Source organism: Diadema antillarum, unplaced genomic scaffold, assembly GCF_040938485.1.
Source record: "Diadema antillarum isolate AM-2024a unplaced genomic scaffold, OU_Dant_1.0 scf00000092, whole genome shotgun sequence".
Classification (NCBI taxonomy): domain Eukaryota; kingdom Metazoa; phylum Echinodermata; class Echinoidea; order Diadematoida; family Diadematidae; genus Diadema; species Diadema antillarum.
In genome coordinates, this window is record NW_027270981.1 from 519,990 (window position 1) to 547,368 (window position 27,379).

Below are 27,379 nucleotides of genomic sequence, written 5' to 3' on the forward strand. Positions count from 1 at the left end.
ACATGTATATAATTATATATATACGCGTGAGTATTCATTTCTCGTAAGTAAATATATATATATATATATATATATATATATATATATATATATATATGTATATGTATATATTACACATGAGTATTCATCCCTAGTAGATATATATATATGTATATACATATACATATACATATACATATAAATATAAATATTACATATGAGATTACTTAAATAACGGCTATATATATATATATATATATATACACGTATATGTATATGTACATATATATACGAATGAGTATTCATTGCTAGTATACATACATATATATATATATATATATACATATAGATATTACATATGATATATAACACGAGTATTCATCGCTCGTTGAAATGTATGTCAAAAGTGGAAATGGGAAGAGCATTATATCAAATTGACGGAGAGAGGCGGAGAGAGAACAATAGGTTGACGTTCCATCGAGTGCCTGACTGATTCGGTCTACTTGCCACGAAAAAAAAAAACGGAGAGAGGAAAAGAGAGAGAGAAGGAGAGAAATGAGACAGAGAGAAGGAGAGGGAGGGAGAGAAGGAGAGAGGGAAATAGGAGAGAGACACAGGAAAAAAAAAATCCGCAAATTGGGATGACAATAGAAAGATAGTTGTAGTTGTCGCGGGTGGGTGCCATCACACAGTGTAAGCAGAGAGGCCCCAATTCAAGGACGGTCTGAGCCGAAATAGGAAGGCTTTTTCCGTTTCGCTATCTGCCGATATCGATAAATCTGAAATCATAATGTACGGTGCCGAGCGGATGTTGAGAGTGTTGCCATACATCCGCACGAGTTTTCGTCAGCATCGCCTGTATCCCTCGCTCTCGCGTGGGATGCGAGGCGAGCCGCCGAACGCGGACCTCAGACCGCCTGGCCGCTGGCATGTGATCCACCCAAAACATGTTGTGGGCAATAACCATTTCCCTCCTCCGTGGAGACACGTTTAGGACGAGTCGGGTGCCACTGGGGAAAAAAACAGCAACAAAAGAAAACACAAACTTGTAAAGCGCTGATTTTGATTTCCAGCGAATCGCTAGCGTCTCTGTTTATTCCATTTTTCTCTATGTGGCGGACAAAACAGTTTATCGATTACTAATCGACGTCAATCAATAGCATCGCCTACGCTGACTCGTTGCTATAAAACTATGCCAACATTTCGCTCGATGGAGACACTTTCCAGGTCTGGCCGCTATGGTGGTTGTAGGACCAGGGTGCTGAGACTTCGACTCCATGAGATGAACTCTAGCGCACTAATATCGTATTCAGTCCGCGTTTTGATTTCGTTTTATCAGCTGTCGTTGTGTGTATCGAGTTGATTTGATACGAGGGCCTTGAAACTTCCACCCTTTGGTTGCTGTCACGCCACAGCGACTATTTTGCTGATTTCTTCTGCCGTCCAATTCACGAAAAATCACGTGGTCCGCGAATAATCTGAGCGAGTGAGGCAAGCCGACCAACCAAGCGTTGAGCTTTTTTCCCTTCCGTGAAGCAAGTGTGTGCTTCGTAAAAGCGAGCATGCGTCAGGTGAAACAAACACACGGGTGGGGACGTGTTTGTAGCACTCTCCTCACCATCACACTCATTCCCCAGCTTGCCAAAGGGTTGCCATTCCGACTTTCGAACCCCAGATCGACAGGGACGTCGAATTCGCCGCATGGAGGGGCGGAGACACCCCTCCGTGGACGATTTGCGGCCACGTCGCTGTCAGACACTTTGGTGAACTTTGCCGCACGCGACGACTCTTTTGACGTGTACTCGAGAATTCAGGCGAACTTCACAATAGTAAATAGCAGGAACAGGGGACGGTATGCCACAAAAGTGAGCGAACCTGAATCGCGGCTGACAGCCAAAAATGACAGTCGGGTGTTGCCGTTTCGACTGAGCAGAAATGACGTATCTAGTGGTATTTTATCGCCAGTGGGAAATCGAAGCACTTTAAATGTTGTATCGTCTTTGAATTCTTCATCGTTATCATTGCTTTTTAAAAGTTCCCTGCGGAACACCAGTGCTCAACCAACATCAACTTTAACTCAAAATCACAGTGCCGTTGGAGGTCTCTTGCGTGTGGCTAAAGAACGGAACAATGTGTATGCTTATGTATTTCGTAGGAAGCTAAGTAGCCCTCCGGGGTCAAATAACTACAGCGCACTGTCATTATCTAGACACGGTGACGGTAGCTCTGGTGAATCGAACGCTTCGACGTCGTCGTCATCGCCGTCATCATCACTGCCATCTGCGTCGTCATCAACTTCGATTTCAGACTTTGAAGGCGACAACCTTCGAAATCTCAAGCCTAATAATTCCGTCGAGATAGCCAACGATGAATATCTTTGGGTGAATGACTCGTTACGGGTGAACATCAGCGAGCTGATGCGCAACAGGTGCCGGCTTGTGTCCAACGTTTCAGGTGTTCCTTGGGAGGAACACGGAGTGGAACCAGGAGCAAGGAGAAGGAAACGGGCGGTGACCGACGATGGCTGTCAGGTTATCAACCGAGAAAATGGTTTCATGAGGGTCGACACAAACGGCGAAGTAAGGACCACGTGGATTCCTAACGACCCTCTCAGTAAGTTCATGATCGTTGATCAAGTGTTCTTCAAGGGAACATCGCGTACTGTCAGGTGCCTGGCTTGTACAGACAGACACGGACATAACCCCATTCCATGTTCAAAATTTGATTCAATATACATAGAGGATACGAACAAAATTAAACAGGTCTTATTACAACTGTATAGTCGAACCGATGGGTCTTCTTTTTTTCAATTTGATAAAGGTCGCAGAATTGATAAGTTTCACAGGTTTTGACGAAGTAGTGGAAGTAGCCGCAACCACATGCCAAGAGGCATGAGAAGATAATATCGTAGTCATAAAGATCTCCCATTGACCGACCTGTAAACAGCTATTCAATGTTTTTCTGATCTTTTTCACATTTCATCAGAAAGAAAAACCTTTAGTTTTGTTTGAATTGAATTGCAGTTGCAATTGATTGAATTGAATAATAGTTTTATTACCATCTCATGCATAGCAATCAAATGGTTTGATTGGGCATAAATTTTACGTAGTTTGTACCAAAACTGATTTATATATAATGATAATTTACAAAAATACAGAAATCTAGATCAAGTTGAATCATTGATATCCGTGCTTATTTACATATGACTTCTAAAAATATCCATAATTAATATGAATACACAGGGAAACATGATGCATATACATTGTACTAGTAATCTACAAATGTAGATAATTTAAAGTTGTTGCAACCACCTAGCAAATAATATGTCATACATAAATGAATGTGTTTTAGTTGCTAGTTACACACCAAAAACGTAATCTTTTTGATATGTCCGTGCAAATAAAAAAGCAAACAACAGACGAACAAACAAAGGGAAGGATTGCAAGTTTGTGACGTCATCACCTCCGGCAATTTGCACATGTGGTAGCGACCAATATCACTATTTGGTAAAAGAAAAATGCATAGCAAGATAATCCCAATAGGTTTCTCATTGTATACGTCCGAGTTTAATGCCATATTTGCAATTGTTGTTAGATGGTGGAAATATTTTCATCAAAATGAAATTCATCATGGTGTGGAATTGGACCTAAATTACAGAACAATATCTACAGCTTAATGTAAGGACATGATATAATATGCCAACACTAATTTATATTCCTTGATAAAGAAACAGTGATTTCTTGAGCGAGAAATCGTGTTTGATCTATTACGCTCAATTTCAGGTATTGTGCCATTCAAATAATGATTAGGCTTTTGCAAAGCAATTCTACTTTGACGAGGGTCTTGACGACATAAATCTGAACTTGGACCAATCAACATTCATGCAGTATTCGTGCCTTACCACCTATTGTGGTACATTTTAGATCACGCTCTGTGTATACTTAACAGTGCGTGTATGCGTTCATATAATCATATTTATCACATTCGGCTTAAACTACGGGCAATGCACTTTAGTTAGCCTTTATCCTAATGAAATCATGAAATGACATTTCATTTTCATTTTAAAAATATCTAGTCTTCATCTTATAATCTCTCGTAAATGATAAGTATACAGATGAATATCAAAGTGCTCTGTTAACACTTTTATGAAGTATTAATGAACTGTCGGTCACTAGTTGTTGAGGTTAACTGGAGTCAGACTAAACTTCAGTAAAGATCTTACTAACATCTTACAAACACAGAAAGATGCATTAAAATTATAAGTCAGCGGAATCATTTCACTTTCATTTTTCTCTATAGATCGATAATCTATGAGAGGATTAGAAACTTAATTTCATATTCGTTAGATTTCCATAAATCCAATAGGAGCTCAAAAAAGTAAAAGTGTTTCGATCAACTCCTTTCCTTGGCCAAAAGCTGGCTAACATTTCATAAGATGGCGCAATACCATAATTCATACCGGTATAGCTAGTGCCATTTCCTTGCGAAAATTATTGCCGCTGTTTTCGTATAAAAGCTCTTGGCTGTGTGAAATGCAACTTTCGCTACAAATATTATCTTTAAGAGCTTCTAACTTAGCTAGAAAATGCACTTTTATCCATGGGTCCCAGTTGGCCGAGACCATGACAATTAAAAATTAATAACTTCATGATTAATAGCTAGAATTACTCATAATTATTGTACCTGTTCCGATTAATTTTCGTATTTTAGTGCGGTGGACTGTGATACGGGACTTTTATGTTTTCAAGTTTCTCCGAACGCTCTTAACAGTGGCACATATTCCCAGGGAATTTTCAATTCCATTCCCTTTTTAATCTGGTAAATCTATTTTTAAAGCTATAATTCTTCATTATACATCGTGTGCATCGTGACATGATGAAGAGTTACACCAAAGACACATACAAGCAACCTAAATAGAGCATTCAATAAAGATAGGTTATAATGAGAGAGAAAATCCATTCTTCATGTAAGTTGACATTTATAAAAGTGGAGTCGAGCAGAACACTGAAAATATTTGTACCGGACCAAATATACAAAGAACTTTTGCATTTAATATATACATGTAATTTAGTAAAAAATCTCTTATTCCAAGATGACAGGGCTGTGATGAAGTGTCGTTGCTAGTTTGTACATTTAATGCTATTTTTTTTTTTGTAAATCATTTTTTCAATAATTCATCTATTTGATTTATTTAATAATCACCGAACTGTTAACGCATGCAGTCATCCGCTCTGACTCGACTTAAGCTATATGAAAGACGTACAACATATTATTTGATTCACTTGTTAACTAAGGAAATTAAGAATTGTAAGATAAAAGTGAACACAAGTTTTGTTCGCTCAAGATCTCAACACCTCATCCAGTTGTCTTACCATGACCGTGACATAATGTCACTCTTCATGAAAATCGTATATGCCAAAGCTTTAGGATTCCTTAACTTTCTTATAATATTATCTAGCCAAATTTCGAATAATCATGCTGCCTTGTCTGTTTGAATTTAATTTCTAGATTTATGGAAAAACAGATTTAAAAAGGATTAAACATAAAAAGTATAATTCTTAAATCAAAGTCGAGATAACTCCTAGTAGACATTGTCCGATATGATGTGAACTCATAAGGAAGTAGGGACGCAGTGGCGGATTCAGAGGGGGGGGGGGACGCAATCGGCGCACGCCCCCCTTTATTTTTCGTGAAAAACAAAAGAAATAAAAAGAAAAAAATGAAATGAAACCCGGAAGTGCCGCCTGAAATATTACTCACGCCCCCCCCCCCCCCCCCCCCCTTTACAGAATTCCTGGATCCGCCTCTGGGATGTTTGGTGTTTTGTTTTGTTTTTCTAGTCTAAAACACAAACGAAGCATTAAAATCTACCTCATTAGCGTGGAACAAGTTTTGAATGTAAAACAGTTGAAAATAATTGACATCCAGGTTTCCTTGTAGAATCTACCTTCCGGGGCCCATTTCATAAAACTTGTTATCAGTGACAACTGCCACATTTCTATGACAAATTTGCTTTCAGCCAATCAGATGCAAGGATTTCAGTAGCTTGTCACATCTATGACAACTTATCACTCATAACAAGTATTATGAAACGGGGCCCAACAACGTGCAATTCTTTTCCAGAATAGTCCCCCCCCCCCCCCACACACACAAAATGACCCCCCCCCCCCCTTTATGATGCACAATGTGTCTTGCATCACATGAAATACTGACTGTCCTTCTTTACATACTGACTGTCATTGACTCGAAAGACACCCCATTCAATGGAAATATGGGATAGTCGAAGGCAAGACAATGCGCAGGTTTGAATCACTTGCAAAACAATCATTAATCATTAATATCCAACAGTATACCCGAAATTCCCTCCAGCTAATCATGAGCTATCACTATTATAATCGCCGCTAATCGTGGGTGTGTGCCTCAGCCCAAACACCTTCCTGTGAATTGATACGTGATGACTGTTCAATCTTAATTTGAGACTCAAAGGCCCTTGGCGTTAACATTGACTCACTGGGACTCATCTCCAATACACATTACGTCACCACTGCAGTTCCCGCGCGAACGATACATTAAGTTACTTCTCCCTCCCGGCCAAATGGCGCGAATGCTTTCGATTAGTGAGCGTTATTGATTTTTCCCCTTTCATCTCATCAATCTGAAAACACTGTCATTGTGGCGGCAATGTACTTATTTCAGGGGTGGACACGTCCGACCCGAATGTGTCATGTGACCTTTGGTCCACGTGACCATCTTGGGTAAAGGATGATTCACGAAAGTGTTTGTTTTCGTGCAATCCCCTCTCCTCAGGAGTTGAAAAAAAATCATAAGAGTTTTACCTTACCCCGCAACACTTTTACTCTTGAAAAAAAAAAAAGAAGGCGTAACAACGACAACTAGACGGGGGGATGGTCATAACGTGCGTAATAACTTTTTGTCATGGTTTATCAACTAGTTATATGTCTTTTCTGTCATCTACCCGAGTTCAAGTTCAACTTCAAGTTCAAATTTATTTAAATTTGAATTTAGTTAACTCTGCATGAAGCTGCTTTGAGGAGACAGGTCACATAAAACTCATATCACCTTGCCTTTTAATCGCCTCATGTATGTTACTTTACACACATTACGCGTGCGCTCACAGTCACAACGAGTAAGTCTGGTAATGCTATTATGTCTACACAATTTTTGTTTCCCACCAAAGTGGTCAATCTTAGATTAACAAAAATAATATACGCAATAAAGTTAGCAAAAGTTTTCATCGTGCATTGCCAAGCCCGTTGTCCATAGAAATCCAGATGAAGACGGATTTGTTGACATGTAGACCGGCCTATAACAGCTTGAATGAGTTCCACTGAATCATGAATATACGCGTGTAGTGGTTTGCATAAAACCATTCCGTTTTGTTCGTATGCAGTATATTGTTGCACTCCAATGTCACGCATTGTGCCTCTACAAACACCACGCAAGACATGCAAATCCAGAAAAAAAAGAACAAAAATAAATGCACAAAAAACAACAACAACAAAGAACTGATTTTCGACCATGAAAAGTAGCTAAATAGTACCGCCACAAATTTACATTGTCCAGTTGCCCAAGCGAATATGAATACTGTTTGTTTTTTGAGCATTTTTTCGCGATGAGGCTCCAGACCGCCATCATGATGTCTATAGGGCCCATTCTGCTTGTGTCCCCTGCGCAAAGCTTTTATAAGCGAATATAAATTAATGAGCTGGATTACTAAAATACACGCACATATTAAGTCTGATAATTACAACGCGCCCAAACACGCCGTATTATATCAATATATTTTTTTCTTATTTGCTTATAATCCTTTCGGAGCGGTTCGCCGTTGTAGCTCGTTAGCATGATCATACGGCACTCTCCTCGTTGAACTAGTGATTCACTTTATGTCATCCCCTCACTTTTCGATCTCTCGATGAGAGTAATGAATCAGTCGAGAGTATATTGACTTGCTGAGATGGATACTGAAGCCACCGATCTCTTTACCCGTAATGCCAAACGCACATAACAATGTAGTTACATTGCTATATACGGTCCTATACGTGATATCAAAACCTCTAACTAACCTTAATTGAATGCGAAAGCGCAGTCTCATGTACGGGAATGTATAGAAGAAGTTGAAGTGTTGATGATTTGTTATCCTAAAGAACATGTCGCCATAATGTGTTATTGTGTCTATAACTACAATATTCACACAAAAAATAAGCATATAAAGAGTGGTATGAGACTGCAGCGCATGTAGTGGAAGTATGAGTATAGTGTTTGTCAAAATTCAGTGTGCATTTATTTCGCCTAACATTTATACCTAGATATCTAAGGCTTGTATAAAACTGGTATCCATTCAAGAAGAGCAACAAACGACTTTGTCTACTGTCTCACCAAAAATTTAGTGTGATGCAACTTCCATGAATTTCCGGGTTTTACAATCCGAGATGTGTCTCCACATCGTGTATAATAGATGCTAAAAGCTTGCTTGAGGTTTTAGGCAAATCAAGGCTCATGTTAATACACGCTGGCTGATCCGTTATTGATTTGGTGTACTTTGACATCTGAATTCAATCCCACAAGAGGTTCTGAAAAAATTGCCACACTTTTCCAGAATTCATGGGCTGTTCCATCGCAGGCGAGGATATTCCATTGTTTCCGTCAAGGTATAGCTGACAAAATGCATTCTTTTGTCATTTTTGCAGGTTACTAGGGAAGCCATGTCTTGAAACATGCATGATGATACTGTTGCTAGGCAACCTTGTTGTACGAGAGTGATGGATGAGACTGGAATATCACACATGCTACGCCTTTTCAAAAAAAGAAAAATCCATCGACGGATGAGGCGTCGTTTGGGGTTATTTTGATAGGACGAGTTGAGACGAGTTGCCGGTTATTACCATCTGAGTGCGCATTTCAGTGACGAATTGTGACAGAACGAACTACACACTGTGAGCAAGCCAGCTACACTTATACCACTGCCACTGCGGGATTTCAACATTATCAGAGATTGCATGCCTCCTCAAAGACATAGCTATGAATTACAGTAACAGAAGCTTCTCCACAGTTTCCTCTCGGAAGAGCCGCTTTGTCTCATTAATGATGGCAGGTACCATCACAGTCCTGGTGACATTTTAGTTTTCTTTTTTTTTCCATCCAATTCAATATCATTATCATTGTTTTCTTCGAAAGAACATAGCGTAATAAGGAAAATTGTTTGATCTTGATGTGTATACATTTGTTGACTGGAACAAGATGAAGAACAATTAAGTGGTAAAAGGCAAATGCATTTAAACAAGGTTTCAAGCCAGATTTATTGCATTACATTATTATGTTGTGAAGAAAAATAATGATGATGATCCACCAAAAAGCATAGCTTGCGTATATTGTGGGCGACACAAGCAGTCAATGCAGAAACCTGACACTTAATTGCAAAGGTAAAAAGCAAAGTAATTCAAAGTAGGACAGACATCACGTGACAGACAAAACAGAGAAAACAACAACAACATGACATGACTGTAAATGCCTACATTCTGATAGTGAGGTATCGGAGGAAGAAAAAGATGAACAGAAAAGTGCTTCGGAATATTTAGCTGGTGATTCCTTGTAGCTGAAAAACTGAGCAAGCCTCCCCCTTCAAAAAAGTATACATTTCATTATCTAATGATGACGATATTTGGAATTGTTGTTAATCAACTAGTGACGCTGTACCTTAAAAATAAAGAAATTTCAACTTGCTTATATAAAAGAATTCAATAACATTTTGGTTTTTTGTTTTTGTTTCGCAATTTAATCAATTCCCAAATTTAGGACCTGTGTATATCATTGTATCGTGAGCTAATAAACGCGGCAAAGCTTCCATAGTATTACTGTGCGGTCGTGGCATACTCTCATAGTGTGCAGTAGATAAATCCTAACTTTCTAATATGTTGGTTTCTGTCCCGCCCAAGGTCGAGGTCATCATCTATCTAATCTACAGTCTATAATCATACATAAAATTCACAAAGCCGATTTAAATCAGTCTCATCGACTCTGAGAGTTCATTCAAGCCCGAACTGAACTCTGGAAACAGAGCTGTACATACATGGATTACTTAAAGGTACTGTTTACTATTGGGAGCAGTGACTATAAAAATGTTAGAGTTATCACATTTGATGTATATATTTAGGTCAGCTGTATCACAAAACAGCCTACCATATAAAAATTTTCCAATAAAGCCCAAAATATAAGGAGATATTATCACTATTTTTCTCAATAAACCATAACTGTAGACGCTTTATCCTAGAAACAATTTTATTATAACTATTGTTCACATCTTGTATATGTAACAATACTAAACATTGATTATACATTTTTACATTGGTTGTTTCTATCCTAACTCACATTTTATAACTATTTTGAAGCACTAAAGCTGGGTCTTTGTTTCATCTGTAAATGGTAAATAATGCCTTTTAACATGTTACAGATTTACGTATAGTATAGGCAACACATCAGCTCTTTCGAGGTCTTTCACGTTAGTGGCGTCATCACCTCTACGATTAATTTGTCGTAATAAAGTTGCCTTGGTCATTATACAGTTATAAGTTACACCCATTCGCTTTGAATGTGTCATCCTGTTAATCCCTGATTCTTATATATCATCTCTAGTCTTTACTGATTTACTGATTTCTAAATGCCTTCTGCATACTATACCTTCATATCAATCAAGATTGTTCCTGGCAACCCACCCCCCCCCCCCAAAAAAAAAAAAAAAAAACATGTTCAAGGCATGCCCGGAAAAAAACAACATTTTAGGCATGCACATACTTCATTCAAAGCATTAAAATGTATTTCACCAACATGCACATTTTAGCTGAATGGCTCGTTTCTATGCCCTCTCTGGGGAAATCGGTACATTTACTTTAGTCAACAGGCCAATTATTATACTGATCAAAGATTTTACTATTTCTCAAACATTCCTCTTGGTGCATCCGCGAGAGAAAATGGGCATGCCATCATGGTCACGAAAAAAGAAGAAGAAATAATTATGCAGGCCTACCAAAAGTCATTGATTACGCAATAAAATGTCCATGATGCCATCTTTGAGGGTGCATGCCGAGAAAGAGCATAAGCTTTACAAGACTGATGTCAGGTTTCTTCTTTATGTTCAATCGCGCTGTTTAAGGACAAAAGCAGACAATTTATATGTGCCGTATAGAAGTAATATAAGTGTCTGCGGACGCATTCGCCAGCATTTGCTGTGCGTACTATCCGGTAAAATAGCTGCAACGGATTTGTTCCACCTGACGTGCTTGGTGCTGTATTAAAACTCGCGGTAAAAGACGCTTTTATGTCGCTGGATCTTCTGCGGATATTCCTTTAAAAGACACAAGCCGACAAAGTGGCTGTCACAAGAGTCTTTTCTCGTCGTCTGTAATGAGGGTTTCAACTTACATAGCTCAGCGATGAAACCCTTAGTGGCATTAAATTCTTCGAAGCATAGACAATGAAAGAAAAGTATTAGGAGCTCTTGAACAGAATCTGCTCTCTCTTTCCATCGCTACTTCCTACGGCAGACCAAAGTGTACAGACATTAAAGTATAGTTAACCCTTAGCTACTCAGCTAATGAGTGGCACCGTTCTTCTCCACAAGGTCCATCTTGTATGTTGTTCATTTGTTTTTTGGTTTATTTTGAAGCAGTGTTGGAAAGGGGTAGGGTTGAGGCTGCAGCCTCTATACAGTCCCCCTTCCCTTTCCGCGTTCCCTGTGACAGAAGCTTAAGGGCACGCTAAAATTGTACTGGTGAGGTGAAATACGAAAATGCTTAGACATCCACCGAGTAGGATAGCCCTTCATCCATTTGAGGTTTCTGTCTCATCTCACAGAATATCTGTCTTTTGAAAACCCTTCGAAATAACAGCGAAAGAGCTCTACTTCCTACGGCAGACCAACGTGTAACGACTGCTTAAGAAAACGTGTGGTGAATTTCTGGCCACCTTACCCTTTAACCTGAAATAATTATCGATGTTTCTTTCCGTCTCTTCGTTTGAAGAGCCTCATTGGCTACAAAGACATTGACCATCATTTCTGCGGAAATATAAGGACTGTACTGATTAATTTGGAACTTAAACGTAACATCATGACCAAGGATCGATAAGTAAATCAGTCCTCGATTAACTCTCTCATACTCACGGTTGACATTTTTTTGTGTGTGCCATCACTCTCCACTTGTCAGTGACGATGACATGATTAATTTACAATGAAACTTTTCGTCATATGACATCAATGCCACTTTTCAATTTTCGAACGAGTGCTGTGCCCTCAGCATACCGAGGTTCTGTAGGTTTGTTTGCTTCTTTGCTTTTCTGCTTTTTGTTTGTTTGTTTTTCTGATGTTTCGTGGTCACACAGTAATTGTCATCTGTTCATAACATGGTTTGGACGAGTCAATGGCTATAGTCATGTTGTTCATTCGTGTTGGGTACAAGAATCACGAAGGATGAATTTATATTGGTAGATATGTACAACACGACCATCCTGCCTCCTGAAGAATCAACGAGAAGTATGTGAACCCGACTGTTAGGTGATGACGAATGACTGAAACGTTTCCATCCATCACAAAGAGGGTTCGCAAGAGACTCTAGCTAATATCTTTGACAAAACAAGCAAAATACTACATCGAGTCAAATTCCTGCACCTTGCACAAAGCAGCTTGGCGTCCACCTCTCAGATGCGGTCATAATATTGACTACCACACCCCGGGTTAACGAGGTTTATTCAAAATCTTACCACACCCGTGAATTCCAACCAGTACAAATGGCGAGTAGACACAAAGAGACGGAGAAATTAATTAGACGCATGGAGTCAGAAAAAAAAAAACAACAACCAAAGACATTTTTTTTTGAGATCAATGATGACGAGAAATGATGACGAGAGTTCATTACTGCTTTCATCTATTATTCTAATCAATTCCCACCATCATCGTCATCATCATCAATCATCATGTTATTGTTATCATTAAAGGGAAGATAAACCCCAAGAACAATGTGGATTGAGTGAAAGCAGCAACATTAGTAGAACACATCAGTGAAAGTTTAAGGAAAATCGGACAATCGATGCAAAAGTTATGAATTTTTAAAGTTTTGGTGTTGGAACCGCTGGATGAGGAGACTACTAGAGGTTATGACGTATGAGTGGACAACAATACCAAGAAAATATAAAGAAAATACTACAAAAATCAATTTTTCATGAAAATTACAAATTCCATCAACTTGATATTGACATATGTTGAGGGTAGCAATTATTCCCCCTGCTTTCTGAAAGCGGTTGGTCCGCTGCTCTTTCATAATTCTAGAAAAGTGAATTTTTGTTGAATTTCCTTTATATTTTCTTTGTATCGTTGTCCACTCATACGTCATTTCCTCTAGTAGTCTCCTCATCCAGCGGTTCCATCACCAAAACTTTAAAAAGTCATAACTTTTGCATCGATTGTCCGATTTTCCTCAAACTTTCACTGATGTGTTCTACTAATGTTGCTGCTTTCACTCAATCCACATTGCTCTTTGGGTTTACCTTCCCTTTAAATGATCAAATTGAATGCGTGATTGTCATCAGCGTGAATATAATTATATTATTGATATGCCACACACACACAATATTCAATTGTAATACTCTGAATGGCTCTGATTTTTTTTCATCCAACATGATGGACTATATAGACGTATACCTGTCTATTTTGAAAACTATACACAATATACAAGTGTTTTTCCCCCCCAAAAAAATCCTTACTCTCACTTTCTTCCTACCCATCTCATCATACGTCTTTGTTTTATGTAAAGTGAAATCACAATCACATAAGTTGATATGTGATATGCGTAGGGTTGATATCAAAGTGCGCAAAATCGTCTGGCATTGCTTTACTTTATCACTTGTAAAGCAGTCAACAAGTCCATAAAATGCATTTGTTCGAGAACGTTCGTTGTCATGGCAACAATTTTAAATCAGACAGAGGTATACTTGACTTCTAGATTTGTTCAGGGATCATCATTCACTCTAAGTGCATTTGACAAAATGGTGCAGATTTTGTCCTCTCAAACTAAGAAATTCGATTTCTCTGGAGTTAGATTCCATGAATAGGCACCGAAAAGCAAAATCGAGTGTTGAGGAAAAAAAAAAAGAGGAAGAAAAAAAAGACCTCTTCCGGAAAAGCTGAATGGCCTTTGTTGTAAACGTGAACTACTATCCTCCAACGAACAACAGACAATTGTCTGTTGATGATGAAAAAATAATATTGATTTAACATTTCCTGTTGAAATTGCCTAGAGGCGTGGTCATTAGAATTCCCCCCGGACAGATTATACCAACAAACGAGGGTGGAGCTCGGGTATCAGGAGTGCATGCCTTGCGACTCCCATCCGCTCCGCGTCGTCCAGGTATAAAAAAGGGAGGTGTTGGACAGAGGGAGTCGCAAAAACTTGAGCCGGAGAGATAATACGTAAATGATGGCAGAAGCAAGAGACTCGGGGACATTTTTTTCCCTTCTTCTTCATGTTGTCGTCTTCTTCTTCTTCACAATACCACGTACTTTTAAGGAATTCGCGGGCCTTCGTCGCCACAGCGGGGGGAAGTGAAAAACAGTGGGCATTACCTTTGTGGGACAATAGACCATTGTTGATCAAAAGTAAATACGAAGCTGTCGCGAAGCAGCGGGTGCGAGTCAAAGATCACATTGTGGCTCGAGAGCTCTGAAGAACAGCGCCCCACAGCGCCCATCATTGGAACCTAATTGAGAGCCTTGTTGGGGGCGCAGTTACAGCATCGACAGGTGTCGAAGGCACATAACCTATCCGTGTACATATGATTGATATAATCGTGCTCCATCAAGCGTCATTTTACTCGAACGCTGCTAGGAATGCGTACCAGTCGGTGCAAGCCATATTCTTCACCGTGACCATTTTCGAAAAGCGTTTCCGGAAAACTGTGGAAAGCATTACCGTAATTTACATGTCACATAATTATGCTCAGAGAAATGCGGATAATGTCTTTCAATTCCCAAGCTACCTATCAATACAGCGAGTGAACATCATTTCGTTTCCCCAATGTATACATTTGGGATTTATTCATTCGTTTTTCTACTGCAGATTCATTATGAGATTTTAACACCTTCCTTTAAAGCCAAAGTGGAAAAGATTTATTGTCAGAGACATGAATCATTATTTTGTTTGGCTTTAATAATCTATTGACTGAGTACGAAATATCTATATTTGAGGAAATTATATGGCAAATTATCAAAAGGTAATCTAAGCACAAAAACAACAAGAAATTATGAGGAATAATGGATTTGAAGACCGAGGTGATTACTGTATGGTAATGTAGTAGAACATATCATACTGACGATTCGAATGCAAATGCTTTCCACTGGATTGATTTTTCTCTCCATTTATATACACGTGAAAATGATTATGATGTGAAGACTTTCATGTGTTCTCATTTAACAAACAAGGTGTTTTTAATATCTGCCATTTGTTTTCAAAAGAAAAAAAAATGCATACGATCTTTAACATTGATCCTGCTTCCTTTATTTCATCTGTTTAATGTCCAGCTTGGGTGCACATATTTGCCATCGGTCCGGGCTATGTGCGGATAAAGGGTATCAGAGCTAACCGGTATGTCCATATGGACGAAGCGGGAGCACTGCGTGGAATTCCGGCCAGCCAGGTTCCAAACCCGGTAAGTGTGAGGTCAGTTTTATTACAAAATCATCATGCGAAGAGCTCAGATTAGGAAGGACTATGATAACACGGGTCTAGGGCAATTAACCCCCTGGGCAATTACCCCTTCCCCTTCCCCTGATCCTAATCCTGAACCTACTCCTAACCCTAACCCAAACTCTGAACCCTAAACCTAACCCTAACCATAATCTTTACTCTGACCTTATCACTAACCAGTATTTAGCCGGGGGGGGGGGGGGGTAATCGCCCTGATACGGATAACACGTATAATAGCAGATGCACTTACTGACACGGGGAGCTGAAAATAACAGACAGGCTGAGTACTGACTCGTGGATAGAAAGATATTTTTACAGAGAGACTACGGAACGCACAAATGCAATTGCACAACGAAAACAACAGCAAACGCAAATTCTCTTGATTTTTTTTTTCTCACTCTAGATGTACAGGCTCAGACGCATGCACAGACACACACACACCTCACACATATATTATACTGTACTTGCATCACTATAATAACACCGTTTTAGATTCTGCACAACGCCCTCTATTTGCGCGGGTTATGTCTGACTATCAGCCCGTAAATTTATATCCATAGCCACACTTCTTTTTTTAAATAAATGCATAAATAGATGAATGCACAAATGAATGAATGAATAAATAAATGAATAATCAAATACATACAAATGATAATCATTATATATATATATATATATATATATATTTACATATATTTACATATACATACAAAAAGTATATATATATATATATATATATATATATTCATGTCATAAACCTAAAAAAAAAACACACACACACGATTCAGTGTCTTCAGTACTTCATGTATTATCAAAGAAGACCAATTTATTTCACACCAGTCCTGAAATTTGCAAGGGAAGGGGATTTGTACTCAAACTCCGCATAGAGGTTTTCTTCACTCAAATATTTCGCGACGGTGTTTTCTGAACTTCCCAGAAACAAATCAAACTCTTTTAGATTCCAAAGAAAGACTGTCTAGCATCCAAAATAATGAGGTGTAATTTATGGAGAGATTCACTCTCATCAACCACACCAAATTACTTCTTAACAGGTTGTTATGTTTATTTCGTACACATTTTTCCAGATACATCTTAACAACATTAGCACGAAAAAGTTATGGGACTTGGGTTAGTCCACTTTAATTACAGATTTGAAACGTTCAGTGTATATAATGCATTATGCTCTTGTTTCGGAAACTGCTTTGTAACACGTCATTCCTAGGGATGGGGTTTTCCAACTGCTTTTGCCGACAGAACCCTGACGCGAATTAAAACATTTTTATCCAACACTAACGAAGAAACATTATACGCATATCTTTTGTGACTGATAATAAATGAGATCCATGGTGTTCATAATTTCCTCATCGCATTGGCGACAGAATGATTTTGCCAGTTCAAGTGTTAGTACTCTGTCGTTGAAAAAGAAAAAAAAATATGTGGAGAAAATGCATTAAGACCAGGCACTTGAAGGAGGATTGTGTTCTACATTTTTAACATGCGTTTGATGTTCTCACGTGTCCTCAGTACAACGCGTCGGACAGTACAGGAGCCTGGTACGAACGGCCATACACCGACACGAGGATCTGGATAACGTGGCATGTCAGGCAGGGCTCCCGAAAAATCTACATGGCTTTTAACCGTCACGGTCGCCAAGTCTCAACTACTCAGGCCAACGAATCGATTCGCCAAGCGCACTTCATCAAGACTCAGACGGGACCGTCCTGCAACCCAAGTGACGGTGGCTACACGCAGAACTGAACACCAGCCGTGGTGAACAACTCGACTGTCAGCTCTGCAACCAAAGTGCACGGCGGTTACACGCAGAACAAAACACCAGCTATGGTGAACAATCCGACTGTCAGCTGCAGCCGTTACAATTTTGATACGTGGAACTATTTTGTTGTGTGATATCAGGTTCAATCAGGCGAAGGTCGAATTTTGTATCAGCAAATGGCGTGAGAAGAAAGAAACGACCACTTTCGACCAAAACTCACCATATTCAGGAACTGCCAGATAGCACTAGAAATGAGGGTGATACCCACAATAATATCTCTCTCAGATTGATTGCATTATGCCGATTATGGTTTCATTCAAAACTCTTTGAATGTCAATTCTACTCAACCAATAAGATGGCGAGACGGCGAGGACGCCCTCTTGTCGTAAACATGACACCTTATTGGCGAATATCAAGTTGTCGCCCTCCGGTGTGTGTTTTCGTACTATAGGCCTACTCATCGACTGGATACTATGAAACAGTAATCTGCGAATATTAGTTTGAGTTTTTTCTTTTCTTGTGAACCATAATATGAGATAAATGCATCACTTGTACATCATAAACATAATTAGCCTAAAGGACAGCAATATCGTGATGTAAGGATAACCCTGTTTATACAAGCATGGTTATATAAAGCATATTGAAGCAGATTGAGAATTATAACAGATACATTTGTTTGGACATGACCACTTACGAGTATTTCGCGCCATTAATGTGAAAGTTAGGACCATATTCTATAGACGTCGGTAAGTCAGCCAGCTTGGCATTCAAATGTTTCCCAGGATCGCTGGTCTGAAATACCATTAACATTGAACTCTTCTGATTGCAAGTGGTTACCAGCTGCCGCAAATGAAAGTGTTAATGAGCTCGTCATTATTCTATCTATCTTTGGTCATGTGTCTATGACGTCACAGATGTGATATTATGCAAGAAGAATAACAGTAAAATGATATTTTCTTCGCGGACAAGATTTCCTTTCGTATATTTTGCTCAAAATCTTTAGCATCTATGTCAGTCGACTTCCCCAGTAACACAATTTCCTTCATACTACCTCAACTGTGATCGTATTTTGCTCTCTATACGTGTGCAAGCCAAACTCATTTACCGCGCACGCGGTATTGTGGCCACGTGACTATAATGAGATTTTAAAAAAAAATAGTCGGGTCTGCGATGGCTGGTCGTGTTAGAAGACTTTACTGATATGCAGTCTGCAGTAACCTGCTTGATGTATGGACTGTCTCATTTAAAAAAGAATGCACGTGTGTTGCTTTGATTGGACTGATTCCGTTGAAATTATCTTCCTCAGAATATTAATTCTCTTCCTAGCGGGGTTGGAGTGTTACGGGAGGATTAAGACCCGTAGTCCATCATTTTTTTTACTCTCATCTATGAATGCGTTTGACAATCACAATACGAGTTACCTGATTCCACGCTGAACTGTCGAAATTTTGGTGTAGCATTGAACTCTATAGATAAAGACGCTATGCATTGTGGAAAAGGGTGGTTTTTTTTTCTTTTAATGCAAGCATTAAACTGGCAAACATACAAGTTATCAGTACTAAATTGTTTGTAAAGTAAAATTAAAATGGGTACTCCAGGTATGAGTTTTCTACTGATACATGAGTTCCTTCAGCACGTATTAGAATGCCATAGGCGTATGATAATTTATCTATTTATTTACCAATTTATTTTGTGGTGTGGCGTTCCCGTGTGTAAATGCACACAGTGTTAAAAAAGTGTCTTTTTTCTACATCAGTACCGTGTTTCTGAACATCTAAAAACAAAGGACAGAAAGTACGTTACTGCGTTACAGGGGTGGATTCAGGAATTCCGTAAAGGGGAGGCGCCTTTGCAAAATGATGGGGGGGGGGGGGGGGGCACACGCACCCCCACCATTTTTCTTTTTATTTCTTTTGTTTTAATAAAAAGAATCAAGAGCGCCCGGTGCGCCCCCCCCCCCCCCCCCCTCGATCCGCCACTGCATTATACCTTGATATGATTGTCTGCGTATTCTATCCGTTAGTTTTGGGCATGTATAATGAACAAAAAGTTCTTCTTTAAATTTTGTACTCCATATCTTTATCGAGAATTTTTTTTTTCTCTGTGGCGATTTCCTCCGCATGGAGTTGCACATGCACGATTTGACGGGTTGCTTCTCCACTTTCTGAGTGTGTTGCGTGCTTGAAATATTAAGTATTCATTTCAAAATATTATCGCCTTTAAATTAGTCTGAAATGTCGCTGAATTTCACTATGATTTTGTGAATCATTATTCCATTTATTATTCATTATCATTATTACCTTGTACGTCAGATTCCGAGTGGGATTTTCAAGTCATAATTGTCATGTGAATATGCTAAGTAATTCTACTGTGCATTTGGCAATGATACAATGTTTGCTACTCAGAATCCTAAATACTCTTTTGAATCTGAAATTCTGTCCATTTTACATGGTTTTCATCTCGACATTTCACTACATAGTACAAGTAATGTAAATAATCATATTGTAAGAAGTTATTTATACTATTTATTATACGCAAAAACATAGCGATCATTTTAAATGGCTTTGTTGCATTGTGCAAAGTAGTCGCAACTACTCGACCGTGTGCATGGTTTCTTACCATTTCTGTGACATATACCAATAAAGACATGTGACACCTTATCTTGCCAGTTTTTAATCTTTTTCTTCCGTATGTAGATGATGATTGTCATCCCTTCACAAGTCACAAGTTGTTGTTTCAAGATGAACAAACATAAATCGTCTCTGTCCCATCAAATCGTCATGAGCTGTACTACACATTTCAATAATCACTATATCTACAGCAGAGTGAAAATTTCCACGACGTTCATCAGTGTTACTACGCAGTAAATGACAGAAACATCGAAATGGTACAACTGTGATGTATGTTTGCTGACCTGATTGATTGATTGATTGATTGATTGATTGATTGATTGATTGATTGATTGATTGATTGATTGATTGATTGATTGATTGATTGATTGATTGATTGATTGATTGATTGGTTGGTTGATGGAATTTTTTCCACATCACGGGGTGGAACACCCTGATCAGTAAAGCTGGTTTCCATAGGGGTCCACATAATATACATAATTAACAGTAAGCACAATGGATATATAGCTAAAATTCAAACAATCATATTGTATGAACAACAATACATATACATTTAAATTCAGAATTAGAATATGATATTATGCAACACATCTATGGCAATTAGATATGGCTATTATACACTTAACATAAATAAACGAAACAGAACAAAAGTTTTTTCCAGTTACAATCCTCTAATGTTATACCTAGCAATAAAATGCACATCATTGAATGAAGATTGATATAAAAATACATCAAACGACATTAAATAAATTTTTTTAATTCACTATTTCAAGTTGAGATGAAGCTGCGACAGAAAATATTAAGTCTTATGCTAACTGAAAATCCCTTTTTGCATAGTCTTGGGAAAAATACCATTCCTCTACGGGAACTTGGTTACCTATATGTGTTAGATAAGTATATGGGGATTTAAGAATTCAGTATGGAATGGGTTAATATAATTGGGGATGACGGTTATCAGAAGGCAGAAAACGAAATGTGAAATGCCAATATTGTCCAAAAGAGTGAGAAGGATAAGCCACAGCTACGTGCCGCTCTCTGCAATTCCAAAGAAGAGACAGAAATAGAGTCATAATCTTATTTCGTTTAGTCTGAGGCAAGAAACAGGAACGGAGACTGATGAAAATTTGATAAATCAACAATTTCGACCCGAATTCGTATCATCCAGATGCATAATTCTATGATTTCCTATTGGTTTATTTATTCATCCGCGAACTAAGTGGGTTGTGATCCGAAATCCCTAATCAGTCTTCAGGTGGCATATTCCTTGTCGTTATTTACGATGATTGTGAAAAAGCTACTTTGTTGGTCCCTAAATATTCCCGGGCGGGAAACGCTTAATCTGATAATTTCGCTAAACTGGTAATTGACTGGCAGGTATAAATCCGGACTCCCAACAGGTAATGGAGATTACATTCTGAGTGAATTTTAAGTGTACTGGGAACAAGCATGCAGAGCTGTTCGTTTTCAGTAATATTACAGTTTGCAGCTCCTACGGTCAGATATTACCCGGAACTTACATCAGAGTCAATCAAGTAAACCACTGGGATAAAATTTTTAAGGTACATGTATGCCTTTCATAAAGATATTATTATATCATTTATATGCCATTTGCTAATCCAACGGGCTACTGAAACAGCTCCCGGTTATGAATAGAAGCCTGTGAGTTTACGTCAGTGCGTGCGAGTGTATACGAGTTGCGTGTTCAGTTTATCAGTTCAATTCAGTTTTATTTCTGCATTCCGTTTTCAATACAATAAAAATATGAAACAATTACAATATGTCATGAATTATATGAATTGTTCCAACACATTAATACACGTCATGGAGTATATACGATCGTATAAAGAAAACATATAAAGGGAAATATAAAACAATGTCATCGTACAGTGTACGACAAGGAACACTCCAAATTAAGTTTAAAGAGAGAGAAATATATATGTATAGTCCAATATGTTTCATTCATTTTATTTCATTAATTTATTCCGACAATTTGCACAACTAGTAAAGAAGAAGCAACACACGCACACACACGCACACACACACACACATATAATATATATAATATATATATAATATATATATATATACATATATATATATATATATATATATATATATATATATATATATATAATGACTTTTGTAGTCTGCGTGTTGGTATATCGGTGGAGAAACATGACGAAGTAGGGTAGTAATGCATTTTAGTCCAACAGTGCTATCTATTCAAACCAAATTTGGTTTGAATAAATAGCACTGTTGGACTGAAATGCATTACTACCCTACTTTGTCATCTTTTATTATATGTATGTATGTACGTATGTATATATATATATATATATATATATATATATATATATATGAAATTGGAAATGCAAGGTACCAACTTCATAGCAGAGTCTGACTAGGAAGATGGCCCTAGATAAACTTACGACATATAAATGTGTCGCCATTGATGTAAGGTGTACAGTGCTGTGAGGGGCGCGTTGTGCTCTGATGATGCTGATCTGTAAAAGTTAGCGTAATTAGTTTCCTATACTATACTATGTAAACTGTTCACGTTATGTGGGAAACATATTATAATATCATCATCTCAAACTCGTTATTTAGAACAAATAAACAAACATGCAAACAAACAAACAAACAAACAACTTCCGTGCAAGTGGTCGTTTTCCCTGGTGCCTTTTAAGTATTCCCTCGTAAGCCGCGAACTGGGTCCACTTGTGGATTTGATACTACCAGCCCAGCTGTAACATTGTTCGTTGCCTCATTAAAAACGTACGCTTGGATCAATACAGCGTAATCATCGATTCGTATATTCATTATGTCTTTAATCACTATCGCCGAAAAACATAAAGTTATACCATCAGATCAACCCCATGTGGCAAACCCTTCTTCCTTTTCGCGACAAGTCATAATTTTTATCATAAATACTATAGCATAAATGCATGCTATTATATAGGTGTGATGTCAGCCGGAATCGTCGCTTTTTAAATACTACACACGCACGCAGTCCTACCCATACAATCACGCTGCACACTGGCACTGGTCCGACGGTCTGGGACCAGTAAAATCAAAGTGAGACCAGTCAGCTTTTTTTTTCAGGAATTGACCAGTAGAAAATGGAAAAACTGGGTACCTCCTGGTCCGACAGACAAGTTGGACCAGTAGAAAAATTGGGTTAGCATGCAGCCCTGCCGAATGATATACTTTCAATCAATATTACTTCTAATATCTCAAGAAATTTAACACAAATAAGCTACACAAACGAGACAGTCTAAGCAGCGTTCAAACGCCTTTGGTTCATATTTATTCTTAATCTTATGCTGGTCTCTTCTTCCGTGCTCTGACTTTGGTAGCAATGCGACCAATACAAGATCAAAGTTACGCGTGCGCACGCATACAAAATCAGAGTTACGCATGCGCACACATTGCCACTGACACTCATCGGAGTCTTCATACAACTGTTGTTACGTTTCATAAAGGGCTAAGACGACTGCCAGGGTTAAGATATAATGCTTTCAAACTCCTTTCAACACTGAATATATAATTTTCGGGAAGAACTACGTTACATAAACAAACAAACAATAAAAAAGAAGGTCTTGGGAGTTATACGGATGAAAGAGGCAATAGAGCACGTTACAATATAGACAAGTAATGTTTAAATGTGATTTTCTGGGGAAAACATAAAATGTCTACCAGAATATTCAAGCAGCCTTCAATCTCATTATCATGCTCTTGATATATGACTAGCATAAATAGATACATATCCATAAAGAGGCATACATGCGACTTTGAAATGGACTTGGGAGCTCGGACGTACACAAATTAAATAGTTACGAACGTAATAGCAAAATGTCAGTAAAGAGATTCACAAACACTTGCTGGACATGAATAGAAAAAATAATAGATGCAAAAAAAAAAAGAGAGGTAAAAATATGGCATTCACCTGATGCAAAAGATAGCTAGGCAATCAGGAACAAAACCACTACAGCAAAAGAAACTGCGGTATTAACAGTCTCAAACTATAATCGCCTTTTAAACATTGCCAAATACACTGTCCTCCTTTAATGACGATAAGACACATGCTTATATAGCTCTAACAATTTTTACTCTTAAAATCTCGTAACGATAACTCTTATTCTGTACATGGAGGCTAATATATACCTTAAATGTATACATGGTAATGAAGCATAAGATGTCTATGATATACATGACATAATTGATGGACCAGCCATACTGTAAAAAGCTTTTCAAGTGTTTTCCTCCGAGAGCTTCACATAAGGCTATGATTTTATTGGGCAACGTAATGTGAAAATATAAATTATTTTAGTTCTTACAATCAAAGATTATTGTTCACTGATATGTATTTTACGTTTAAACCCTTTCTTCATAAAGAACTCAAATGTCAGATTCCGAACATCATTTTCCTTTTTTTAAAATATGCATTATGACCTTCAACACATTATCGATTCCTCTTACTTTACCAAGGTACACAGGCGTACATTGCTAACTACCACCACAGAATGACTAGCAGACTTTCTATGCCTGCCCCTTGTATTTTTGCGTCTTTAATGATAGAAAATGTCGCATTTATCAGCAAAAATATAAAGATAGATATGGTATCTATAATCTTGGCAAGGCTGTCAGAGGACCTTTGGTATTAACCCTGTCTGTGTCATGGACTTTGGACGGTGTGTACAACGCTATGGGGTCTTCTGCGTTAATCTGCACTCAAAGCAGACATAGGGTTACTTCTGTTTCATTCATCCGACTAGCCTCGTCTCTTTCTGAAAGCAAGTCTGCCGTGACGGTGACTGTCTCTGACGATTCCAAGCGATAGGGCGCCCTCTTTTGTTGAACCCGGCATACCAACGCTGCCCGTTCTCCGCGACGACGTGGTACGTGAGCAGGGTGACTTCGCTGAGCTGCGGATTTAATATCGTCGCATATCGCTCGTGCCATACATTTCGCCAGTCGCTGCAGTCCGCGTCGTTTGCCGTTTCCTGTGGTACCACCATCAAAGTATACAAATAGAAATAGAATATGTGAACACTAGAGATGATCACCACGCCTCAGACAAACTCATAAGCACGGAACACACAAGTGCACACATATCTTTATCTCTCTCTGTATGATTATATATCATAATCATAATCCAAAGTTCTATGGACATGACATACTTCCACCATATTTACATACAAATATGCTTCTCTAATGTGTTCATAACAATAGGGAGGAATTGGACTGTTTACTGATTTCCTTTTATACCTACATTCAGCGCTTTTAAAGTATTCTGTTAATTCTTTCAATGAAGAGGAATTATTAATTACGACTAGTTTGAATGCAAAAATAAATAAACTCTATTCTCATTTTTTTTTAAGTGAGGTCAACACCGAATACACTGAGAAAAATAATGTCGTTTCAATGATACCGCACTCGCTACATAAACATAACAAGATGTTTTTGAAGATCAGAATTATCATTAAAATATTTTTCAGCAGCTTTAATCTCAAATACCTCAAAATGATGCAAAGGGATGAATATATCTTGTAACATTAATCATGATAATAATAACGTGCATTTTAATTGCATAGCAGCCCAAAACTGTACTGCATTGAAACTCCTGTTTGCTTGATTTCTCAATTGGAAATTCAGATACCCAAAATAATTACAAATTTTAAACAAAAATAAAGCTATCAAAATCTATACATTATCACATCTTTTTTAAGTTATCAGTCTTCATAGTTTTTTTCATTGGGGAATATGTGAATATGATTCTTATTCCGCATATCATCGACCATTGTCGACTGGCTTGCAGTCAAATGGTCTGTTAGCATGATAAACAGTGAAGTTTATTGCTGCTAATTGATAAGGGGTCATCCCACGAGACCGACACCCACGAGTCATACGCGTCCACGAGACCGACATCAAAAATAGGTTCATGAGTCATACAGCCCATGAGTTACACGGCTCACGAGTCATACAGCCCATGAGTTCGACACTACGCACAAAAGGCTCACGAGACCAACACTAAGCAAAGAAAGCCCACGAGACCGACACTACACAATAAAAGCTCACGAGACCGACAGTACGCAAAAGAGGCTCACGAGACCGACACTAGGAAAAAGAAGGCCCACGAGACCGACGCTAGGTAAAGAAGGCTCACGAGACCGACACTAGGCAAAGAAGGCCCACGAGACCGACACTAGGTAAAGAAGGCTCACGAGACCGACACTAGGCAAAGAAAGCCCACGAGACCGACACTAGGCAAAGAAGGCTCACGAGACCGACACTAGGCAAACTAGGCAAAGAAGGCCCACGAGACCGACACTATTAGGTAAGGAAGGCTACGAGACCGACACTAGGCAAAGAAGGCCCACGAGACCGACACTAGGTAAAGAAGACTCACGAGACCGACACTAGGCAAAGAAGGCTCTCAAGACCGACAAGATGAACAGCGCCATGTACATGTCAATTACAAATAATGTCCCTTAGGGTGCTCCATGAAGGGGAAAATTACATACTGGCTGGTGCAATTTCGTCACGATATCGAGCGAGAGATTGTAACTAATTGAACAGCACAATCTACATATCAACTATCAAGTATGTATTTCTACAGCACTTGTGGCTTTTAGGGGGCAGATCTGTCATGCTGCGGGGAGCGACATTGTTACCAATTTTTTTCTTTTTTGTAAATAAAATTGTGACTTGTGTTTGTAAAATTATTCTCCTCAAAACGGTACATTTTTCAAGAAATAGAATGGCTATTTTCATGGATGCATCTTCTTTTCCCGAATCCTTAACGCTACCTTAATAGACAATTACTAATTATTATTTCTGTGAAAGTCAACACCTTCGCAGATGACTACTCCCCCTCTATATCATGACAAAGCAGGTGTGCACTGAAACATATATATATGTTATATATGCATTTTTTTTCAAACTTCATTTCACAGCTGGCTATCTTTTTAGTTGGTTGATTTGAATTTCCACATCACTTTTTTTTTTTTTGTAAGAAGGTGTATACCGTTATGTGTTTTGCGGAAAGGGAGATAAGAGTGTTTTGGCATTTTCGAAATTAATGTTGAAACATCTCATGCACTGTTACGGAATTTTGTTTATCTCTTCTCAAACACTCACACACGCAAACACAAAGATCTTGAACAGTTCAGGGGGTGAGGGAGGGCAATTGACGGGGTAATCCCCTAGCAACTCTCCTTTTTCCATCTTTTCATATCTTCCTTATG

General features: G+C 38.4%; 1 protein-coding gene across 1 annotated transcript; it reads left to right on the forward strand.

Annotated features, from left to right (window-relative positions):
* Positions 1 to 769: 769 nt before the first annotated feature.
* Positions 770 to 17,486, forward strand: LOC139718280 (uncharacterized). The gene is made up of 5 exons (XM_071629763.1): positions 770 to 910; positions 1,617 to 1,831; positions 2,135 to 2,592; positions 15,563 to 15,690; positions 17,253 to 17,486. Exons 1-5 carry the CDS (start codon positions 770 to 772, stop codon positions 17,484 to 17,486), a joined length of 1,176 nt encoding a protein of 391 aa, XP_071485864.1.
* Positions 17,487 to 27,379: the final 9,893 nt, after the last annotated feature.

Bases quoted from the DNA above. Each gene is read 5' to 3' on its own strand.
- LOC139718280 (XM_071629763.1), top strand. From the start codon at position 770: ATGTACGGTGCCGAGCGGATGTTGAGAGTGTTGCCATACATCCGCACG. The intron at 1,832-2,134 runs GTATGCCACAAA...TGTATTTCGTAG, and splicing joins AATAGCAGGAACAGGGGACG to GAAGCTAAGTAGCCCTCCGG. The intron at 2,593-15,562 runs GTAAGTTCATGA...TTTAATGTCCAG, and splicing joins GATTCCTAACGACCCTCTCA to CTTGGGTGCACATATTTGCC.